This window comes from Xyrauchen texanus, chromosome 41, assembly GCF_025860055.1.
Source record: "Xyrauchen texanus isolate HMW12.3.18 chromosome 41, RBS_HiC_50CHRs, whole genome shotgun sequence".
Classification (NCBI taxonomy): domain Eukaryota; kingdom Metazoa; phylum Chordata; class Actinopteri; order Cypriniformes; family Catostomidae; genus Xyrauchen; species Xyrauchen texanus.
In genome coordinates, this window is record NC_068316.1 from 28,805,521 (window position 1) to 28,816,122 (window position 10,602).

Consider the following 10,602-nt stretch of genomic DNA (forward strand, 5'->3'; position numbering starts at 1 on the left):
ATGCTGACACTATGGAAGCAGTATACCATAACACTGTTCTACTGATTTACACACACGTGACAATGTCTACTAGCCAATAGGGTAGTAAATAGCATTGGTATGACCTCCCTTTCATACGGAAAAATAGAAAGAAAGAGGGACAAGAAATAAACCATTCATATTAAAGCAAAACAATGACTCTAGACATTCCGGATAGTGGAAGATTGCATAAATGACAAAAAAATGGATATAGACTGGCATGTGGTACAATGGTACTGGCTGAGAGGGTAGTGGACCAATGAAAATAACCGTCTTCGCAATGTAGTGTAGAAAAGACTAGACAATGTGGAAAAAAGCAGGTAGTGAAACATTGCACAAAGCTTTACTTTGCACAGTTGGAAGGAAATAGATAAAAAAGGCTATAGACCATGCAAGTAACACAATGACACGAGCCAACAAGGTGGTGAAACATTGACATATATCAACCCTCCTTTGTAGCTAGAACTTGGGAAGAGAGGGAGTACACAACCAAGTTATAAAACCTGGCAAAGGTGTTAGGGGAAGACCAGCCTGCAGCTGGACAGATGTTCTCTAAGGACACCCTTTGCCTATGCCCAGGAGGAGGCCACGGTCCTGGTGCAATAAGCATAAATGACCATTAAACACGGCATCCCTCCCTGTTCTCAAGACAATGTTACCCAACGCTAGAGAGGAACTCTCGACTCTAAAGAGGAAAATTCTGGTGATGTGGCGTTTGGTTCCAGTTTATATGCCCGCGATGATGCATGCATAAGGGGCAGAACAGCAAGTGCCACCTTCAAATTGAATTTGGCCTGATTTTATTGTGTTTCAGAGATTGTTACTCCTAAAAGCTTCCATGGTGTCAGCTACTGATGCAGCATTAAAGAGTCCGACTTGATACTATAGCATGGTTTTTTGTTTTCATTTACAGTAATGGTGCTGCTACTTGTAGTCTAATGCCACATACACATAAGTCTCCATGTCACCAAGTAGCTGTATTGTTGGATGTAGTGGACTACAGCTGGTGCCTCTAAAGTTATTGGTGGGCTTCACAACTGGCAATGGCTTTTGAAAATCTGATCTCAGATTAGATATTCCCAGTAAACATTATTAAATTCAGAGATGTAACTCTACATGGCGCAAGCTGATACCAGTCACACGGTGTAAGGTGTAAGCTCTTTGACATGTAATTGTGTAGCCAAATGTAACATTTACATTTGCTTAGTTTGCAAAATGGCTTCACTGCAACGCATAGTGAGAATGTTTTCTGAAAATGCTATTTGCTCAGGTGATTGTTGGGGCTAACAGATTGCTAACAGAAGTGCTTCTTTAACAAGGTAAGCCATAGCCAAATTAGGCGCTGTCACACATTGCTATTTTAGGTCATTAGATTAAAAAGCCATACATAACTAGGCAAAGTCACTAGTAAATTAAGCTCTGGGCTTTCCTGTCCAGGTACACATTATGACTCAGGTCACTAGCCGTTTAAGCCATTCAGCCAAGCAGGCACAGACACAAATAGAGATTTAGTTCATAAATATTATGCCATTCGGCCAAGTAGGCCAGACGCACTTAGCTTGCATACACTCTGTGCACATGGCTCTTCGGAGCAGCAGCAGTACACAATTCTTGGCAGTAGATCGGCTTTTTTGGCGGTTGTGTTTTGTATTTTGTGTTATGGGTTTGTGCAGATTCCCTGCTTTGTTTAAGGATTATATTTATGTCTAATTGTGCAGCACGTATAGATAGATGTATCTTTGTTGATCCCCCAAAGGAGAAATGTAGTTTGGCACAGCAGCAGCATAAGTATGAACAGAAAACAGAATGGATAAAAATTTCCATAAATATCTATACAAATGTAAAATGAAAATATGAGATAAATAAAATAATAAAACTATAACAATAAACGATAAATACAAAGACTATATACATGTGGAAGTACTCAAAATGTTATATACTCACTACATTCAATCACAAAATTACATACATATACTGTACATATCCTTAAGAATAACCATTACTATGAATAGTGGTGTGTGTAATTGCAACTCAAGTCAATGGAGTGAGAGGGGATACTAGGTACTGTGTCATACATGTTTAATGCAGCATGTCTTGTATTTGTCTAATCATGCAGCAGCAGCATGTCCACATGCTTAACTCAGCATGTCTGTGTATATTCTAACAGTAGCAAGTCTCCGTACTTGGTCTGCCACAGCAGCAGCAGTGTAGCAGATCTAGTCAGCCAAGTCCAATATCTTATCAATGTCATACCCATGTAACATGCTAAATCTTTTCAAGAGTTGTCATGATGCAAATGACTAAGTTCAGGCATGAAACTCCACATGTTGCAAGCTGGTAGATTCTTTGAACTTGTTATCTGTTAGCCAATCAGCTCTCTCACATATGATATGTCAAGCCTATCAGCTCGTCAGAGACTGAACTAAGATATCATTCTAATTTGACAAGGAATCAGTTTTCTTTTCACTAAAAATGTAATTCTGCAGGGTAAAGCACTTGTAAATGAATTGCAGCAGTACTCATTGCATCATTTCATAAACAAGAACAATGATTATTAATGCATGAATCAAACTCACATAGAGTGCTATGCATCATTTCCATATTATATCCCTGAATGTGGTCAGAAGCATATAATATAGAGCATTGAAATCACACCCAGTAAAATGAACTTCATCTTGCCTGCATTCGACTACAGTATCTCAAAGGAGATGGATCACGTGAGCTCCACTGGCTTCACTCCTTTTTTAGTCACCGCATTGCATCACTGCTCATATGTCACTCACATTGCTGAAAATGTGCAACTCTCACTGAAAATGTAGGCTCTTTTTGTCATTGCAAATGTGTGAATGCCCCTTAAGAGTTGAAAAATATACTGTAAGTAAGGAAACCAAGGGGTCCGTGAGAAAATAAATAAATAAACTGACCAATGAATAAATGTAGATGAATCCTAAAACTAAAATAAATGACACATTAGAAACAAACGTGAAAAATAAATAACTGCAAAAGAGCCCAACCGCAATAGAAGGCTTGGAAGAGCGTCTGGGACGATGATTTAGCAGGATGTCAACAGCTCCTACAACTTCTGAATCGATAGCCACTAATAATGCATCTGTGGCCTGAAAAACAAACACACACACACACACACACACACACACACACACACACGCGCGCCGCACACACACACACACACACACATGCATGCACACACATACATTTAAATTCAAATTAACAGATTGGTTTCATCTAATGTAATGTTAATCATGAAATTATAACATAGGTTTTTGCATACCTGGCAGCCGTGGTCCAGCAGCAACTGCAATATGTCTAGATTCTCATTTTCAATTGAAATAGTGACGGCATCCCTCCCCAGCACATCCACACAATTAATGTTTAATTCACCATGTCGCTTCTCCTCAAGAAGCTTCTTCACCATGTAGTAGTCCCCTTAAAAATACAGTCAGGTAGCAATACATCAATGCAGTAGTCATTGTATATATAATACACCTAAATAGGTTATCACCAAGAGAACACTGCGGTCAAGGGTCTGTGATGGAAAGTAACAAAGCCCTTAAAGGAGAGATATCCTTCCCGGAGTCATGTTTAGGATTTCTTTATATGGTAAGAATGGCAACTGACTCTTGTCTGCACAATGTAACCAGTGGAAAGCAAAATTCTGTTTCTGGAATGCTTGGAAATAAACTATGAACTGGTGCTCAAACATTTAATAGAGCTACAGTCACTGAAACAAGTGTTTGGCCACTTGAAAAGCCACACTTATAAATGTATAAATGTCATTGCATTAAATAACAAAATATCAAACCAAGTGGATTTTATATAGAAAGATAGCACACTTTTCAATCAAAACACAAAAAAGTTTGTTAGGTTTAAGATAGTAAAACGATAAATACAGTATACTGTTTATTATGAAGTCATAAAGTTTTAGGACACTTTATAGTCGTAAAATGTTAGTAGAACATGCCCATAGGTTTTGTGCTGAACTACAACTGTGTACTGCTCACTGGGGGCCTAAAGACAAATCATTTTAAGGCTTGATTTTCAATTATGTTTTTTCAATGAAACTGCTCAACAAGAAATTACAGACATAACAAAATCATTTCCTGTAAAGCTGCTTTGAAACTATGTGTATTGTAAAAAGCACTATACAAATAAATATGAGGACTTGAGGGGAACAGATTTTATAAATCCACTAAAAATCACCTTGACACCAGTTGGTTAAAAGTCACTGAGCAAAATATGGCTGTTAATTCTGAGAAAAGCTGTGTTGATGACAAGATGGCATAGACACTGTATATATATATATATTTTTTTTTTTACATGTCATCTATATGAACAGATCATTTGCTTATGGTTGCTGGCAAAATGATGATCCATCTTTTAAATATACACTGATGAGCCAAAATATTATGATGACCTCTGAAGGTGTCCTGTGGTATCTGGCACCAAGACATAAGCAGCAGATCCTTCAAATCCTGTAAGTTGTGAGATGGAGTCACTGTGGATCGGACTTGTTGGTCCAAAACATCCCCTAGATGCTCAATCAGACTGAGATCTGGGGAATGTGGAGGACAAGTCAACAACTTGAACTCTTTGTCATGTTCCTCAAACCATTCCCAAACAATGTGTCCAGTGTGGCAGGGAGCATTATCCTGTTGAAAGAGGCCACTACCATCAGGGAATACCATTGAAGGGGTGTACCTGGTTTGCAACGATGTTTAGTTAGGTAGCACATGTCAAATTGATGTCCACATTAAAGGCCGGACCCAGTGTTTCCAAACAGAACATTGCCCAGAGCATCACACTCCCTCCACCGGCTTGTCATCTTCCAACAGGTTATCCTGGTGCCATCACTTCCACAGGTAAACGGTGCACACGTACTCGGCCGTCCACGTGATGTAAAAGAAAATGGGACAAATCGGACCGCGATCATGATCTGCTCTTCTCTCTGGTGTGCGCTTGCAACAACCAGGTTTCCCTCGATATTGTGGAGGGCAGACCTCAAAACTGAGTTTCAGTTCTAGTGAGACTTTTCTAGTTTAAAGCGTTACGGATGAAGTCAAGTTGAACCTCTCAAACAGCCCTGACATGTCAAACTGCACTGAGGAAAAGAGCAACACTGTGCTATGAGCTAAAAACAAAATGTACACCTTTTTTTTTACAAAACTGTTTCACGATTTTACTGAGTAAAAGTAACTGTTATATTTTGACAAAATGTTATATGGTAGAATCTATTAGACCTCATTTTATATCAACAGTTGGAGTTCAAGTTTCAAGATGTGTAAAAGGGGGAGAGAAAATCAACAATAAAAATAATGTCACTTGATGCATGTCCTTGTACTGGAAAACCATGAACAAAACTATACAACATAAAAGGAAATGCAACCCAGGATACATTAAATACAGGTTATGTTTAATCTATGGCAGGTCGACACTTGATTTCCAATGTAAAATCTGTCCTGAAGCAACACCAGTTGAGAAGCACTGAGATAAAGTTACAGACAAGAGCAGTCTAAAGTACATGTTAATTATTAATAATCATAGGACATTACTTTAAAAGCTCACACAGCTGATGTTATTTTTAATTTTGTAGTTAATTTAACATGCTATGCTAACATGTAAACTAACATGCTTGAGTTATATAACGTCATAGTTACATGCAATTTTTTTTATTCTATTTATTTTCAATAGGGAGAATTTTTTTTACACATACTTCCATTAAAAATGGTTTCAAATTTCAATTACAATAAAGTGTTTGCTCAACAAAAAAAACACTCCTTTATGGGTCATTGTAACTTATAATAATAATTGTGTAACACAATTTTTTTGTTTGGTGGTGGTGTGAGGTGGTTCATTCCACCCAATGTTCACATGAAACCTTTAAAAGTAGTGTAGCAGGTTCCTCTGTGACAACGTACTCAATATCGTGACAACATGCCCCGCTAGTGGGCTAGCACACTCGACTTGTCACTACACACATGTATTTAGCTAAGCTATACTATATTTAGTAGGTGCCCAATATATTATAAAATCATAATAAATCAGAGCAGTAACTAACGCAATGTAAGTCATTTAAAAAATACAAAATATTACTTTTATTTAGTATTGCAATTAAGGCGTGTATTTTATTTTTGTGCATATAGTTTATGTTTTCTGAAGTAATAAATGAACTCACCCTTCTCGCAGGCCAGCAGAAAGAGCTTCTCATCAAGAGTGGTCTCTTCCTTCACCTCTCTGACGTCCTTCAACGCCAGATATTTATCCGGAGAGGACTTATCCGTGCCCTGATAAAGAGCCGCCATTATAACGGAGAGAGAACACGGCAAAGCACTGATGTGCATCCCACTGAACAGAGTCTTACACCTTTATACGCCTCTTTAAACCTCCGAAACCGCAATAAAAAATACACAATCCCCGATCAATCCTGATGTAAAGGATTTTTATGCGCTCTGGCAAATCCTGGACTATGAATAACAGAGATTGATTCCTGTCAGACCTATATATCATCTCTACATCCGCGTCTCGTATTATGTGTATGACACGGTGGAGAAAGCACCAATCAACACGTGAATCGATAATCTAATGGTCTTCGTAAACAAGTCTTCTCCAAACGATAAAAAAACACAAGATCAGGCTGGAGCATCGCTGTGTTGCGCTGGTGCTGATGGTGCTGTGAATGCGCATGCGCACTTCCTGCTGTTGGCGCATCAGTGACTGCAAACATCCGTAGGAGAAAACGTTTTCACAGCGTTTAATTGGGTGGACCATACGAAACCTGCTACGGGTCATATTTCACCTAAAAAAAAGTGTACCACTACAATGTTCCATTTGTTAACATAAGTTAATGCATTAGGTATCTTGACTAACAATGAACAATGTATTTTTTACTGCATCTTTGTTAATTTTTGTTAATAAAAATACAATTGTTCATTGTTAGTTCATGTTAGTTCATAGTGCATTAACTAATATTAAGATATACAACTTTTGAATTTAAAAATATATAACTCTATGTTGATATTAACATTAATCCAGTTTAATAAATGCTGTAAAAGTATTGTTCATTGTCAGTTCATGTTAACAGTTGTTATCTAATGCTAACAAATGGAACCTTATTGTAAAGTGTTACCAAAAAATATATATATGATTTATATATATATAAATATATAATGTTACATGTGATATGTTACATTGTGACATTATTTTCATGACAAGAAATTTTTCTATCAATTATCATTATCCTCCTGAGACCCCGCATGACTTCTGTGTGCATTTTCCATATCATTTTTTTATTTGTAACTAGTAGCACTTAATAAGCACAAAATAAATAATTAAATAAATTCTACAACAAATTATTTCCCAAAAAATGTATGTCCTCATATGTGGACAGAGGGACTAAGAAATCAGATATTTTTCAACAAATTATTTATTATGTTTCCAGGAGTGTTGGCTATTTATCTCTGTGCACCATTCTTGAAACGAGGGCGTTCCAGCCAACTTCCATAATAATAATAATAATAATCCATTTTATTTGTGGGCGCCTTTCAGGACACTCAAGGACACCTTACATGTACATTAAAATATACAAACAATAATTGCATTACATTATCTAACATGATAAAAGAAACAAATACAAATACATTAAAAACAACAAATGCAACCCTTAAAAATCAGAAATAAGATCATTTAAAATAATGGGTTTGAGACATGATTTAAAAGTTAGCAGAGACGGGCTATTTCGAGCATCTTGTGGTAGAGAATTCCAAAGACAAGGAGCAGTATAACTAAAAGCTCTAGACCCCATAGTAATCAAACGTATAGAGGGTACTGTAAGAGTAAGGGAAGTAGAAGATCTAAGGGATCGGTTTGGTGAGTAAACATGAAGAAGGTCACATAGATATGAAGGGGCTAAATTATGAAGTAAGTATAAAGTAAAATCTTAAATTCTATCCATTTTTGACTGGCAGCCTGTGAAGTTATTGAAGCACTGGAGAAATGTGATCTATCGAAGGTGTTCGCATAATGATCAGAACCGCAGAATTTTGGACCATTTGAAGTTTTTGTGGGACACAGCTACTATCTGATATGACACCCAGACTCTTAACCTGAACTGAAGGAAAAAAAACAGAATTTTCGATAGTCAGTGAGGAGTTGTCACAATTTTCCAATTTTGATTTGGTGCCCATTAGTAGGATCTCAGTTTTGTTGCTGTTAAGTTTAAGAAAATTACAGGTTAACCATCATTTCATTTGTTAAACAGGCTAATAGTGACAGAAACTGTATAATTGAATTTGGCTTAGAAGACAAATAGAGCTGGGTATTGTAACGATCCCCGTGTTCTCTGTTTTTCTGCTTCTGTCACTTTCTGCACTCCATAGGTTCACTTCTGTCCCTTGTTTAGCTCCACTGTCTCTCTGTCGGCTTTCCCGCTCACTGTTCATTATTATCACCTGTCTTCGTTAATCTGTCATTGGTTTTGTTTGCTCATTGGTTCCTTTGTTCTCTGTCTGTGTATTTAAGCCCTGTCTGTTTGTTCTGTGGTTGTCGTTCGTCAATGTTAGTATAATGTTTCCGTGTATCAGTTCCGATGTCTGCTTAAACGCCCTCTGTCCGTGTTCCCTGTCAGTCTGTCTACTCGTTCATGGTTACCCTGTTGTCCATCTAAGGTTCCCCTGCTGTTCTCGCGCTCCTGCCTGTTTTCCCATCGTGGACTTTCCTTTGTTCTAGTGTTTGTTTATTTTGTCCTTTATCCCAATAAAGCCCGCGTTTGGATCCGCACTCTTGTCTGTCTTCCCTCATCATCACAGGTGTCATCAGCATAACAATGGAAATGTATACCAAATTTACGAAAAATGTGTCCTAAAGGTAAAAGGTGAATAATAAACAAAAGAGGGCCCAAGACTGAGCCCTGAGGCACACCATTAATAATCTCTGAGGTTCGTGATCTAAAACTTTAAGACCAAGCCTATGCAATCTAGAGGGATTCCAATACAAATAATGCAGAATCTTAAATTGAATGAGGTGTACTCTTGGATCCCTAGACATAGACTTGACATTTTTTAAATCCTACCCCATTCTTCATCATCCAGTACTAAATTCAAGTCTCTCTCCCAAAACATCTTAAGAAATGTCAAAACCCCATCCCCTAGACTCTGAATTAGCCAGGAAATGTATGCGGAAGCCTTGTGACCCTTTCCAAAAGCCACTAGTAACATCTCAAGAGTGTCTGCAGCTTTAGGGGGCTGCGTACTACACCCAAAGGTGGAACAAAGTAGATGGTGCAACTGTAAGTACCTGAAGAATTGAGATCTGCGAATTGCAAATCACTGTATAATATTTTCAAAGGATCTCAATGCTCCATTTTCATACCACCCAGGTCACCCAGCATAGCGTCACCCAGCATAGCAACTCCCTTCTCAGTACATTCTGTCCAGCAAAAGGAGGACTTTTAATTCAAAATTTAGGGTTTATCCAAATACTTGCAGCAACTTTTGTCCACAGTAACTGCATGTGTGAGATAACAGGATGTGTATTTACTTCTCCAGGCAGCTTGGTAGAAAGACATTGCAATGGCAAGAAAGGGGCAAGGACTTCTTGTTCAATAAAGAGCCAGGGAGGGGCTCTTTCAGGCAGAAGCAACTAATGTGCCAAATGTCTGAGACCAAAAGCATAATAGTGTAACAAAATCTTGGGGAGAACCAACCCACCTTTGTCATTTTGCCAGTGTAACTTGTTAGAATGCATTAGAGGACATTTACCATTCCAGATAAAGGATTTAGCTATACTATCAAATTGTTTAAAATAAAAGAGGGGAACTTCAATGGGGGAGATTACATTAACCTTCCCAGTCAAGTCAAGTGGACTTCATCGATAAATCATAGATAAATGTAATGAGGCCCACCTGTCCACAGCACTTGAAAAACGTTTTATTAAAGGGTCAAAATTAAGTCTGACTAAATCACATAAATTTGCTAGGAATAAAATGCTCAAATACTTAATGCCCTGTTTGGGCCATTGAAAGGCACCTAATACTGGGCAGTATGCTATCAGAACCAAAGCTTTGGATTTAGACCAATTAACTCGAAAATTTAGAAAATGAATTGATAATCCTGTGGAGGTAAGGCATAGATCAAGTAGGTATGGAGATGAATAATAAAATATAATCTGCGTAAAGCAAAAGTTTATGCGCCATACCTCCCGCCACCACCACTGGAAAATCAACCTTCTTTTCTTATCGAAGCTGCTAATGTTTCCAGGGCAAGACAGAACAATTATGTGGAAAAAGGGCAACTATGCCGGGTGCCCCTATCCAGAGTAAAATAATCTGAAATTAATTTTTTGTACCACTGCTACATGGTGTCTATGAAGTAGATTAATCCATCCAATAAAAGTATTTCCGAACCCATATATTTCCAAATTCTTTAAAAGATAATCCCATTCTACCATATCAAATGCCTTTTCGGCATCAAGTGAGATGGCAGCGACCGGAGAATGATCATACTCTTCTGACCACATGATATTGATTAAATGCCTAATGTTATCAGAAGAGCTACAAACCAGAATAAAACCCAC

The 10,602-nt window shown here is 37.8% G+C and overlaps 1 protein-coding gene across 1 annotated transcript in view; it reads right to left on the minus strand.

Moving 5' to 3' along the window:
- The window catches only part of LOC127634530 (short transient receptor potential channel 1-like), a 37,030-nt gene extending 30,333 nt beyond the window's left edge, over positions 1 to 6,697 (minus strand). The window contains exons 1-3 of the mRNA XM_052114132.1: positions 6,209 to 6,697; positions 3,308 to 3,462; positions 3,033 to 3,134 (exon numbers count right to left, since the gene is read on the minus strand). Coding sequence (XP_051970092.1) covers positions 3,033 to 3,134; positions 3,308 to 3,462; positions 6,209 to 6,374 — 423 coding nt within the window. The 5' untranslated portion in view covers positions 6,375 to 6,697. The remainder of the gene's footprint in view (positions 1 to 3,032; positions 3,135 to 3,307; positions 3,463 to 6,208) is intronic.
- Positions 6,698 to 10,602: the final 3,905 nt, after the last annotated feature.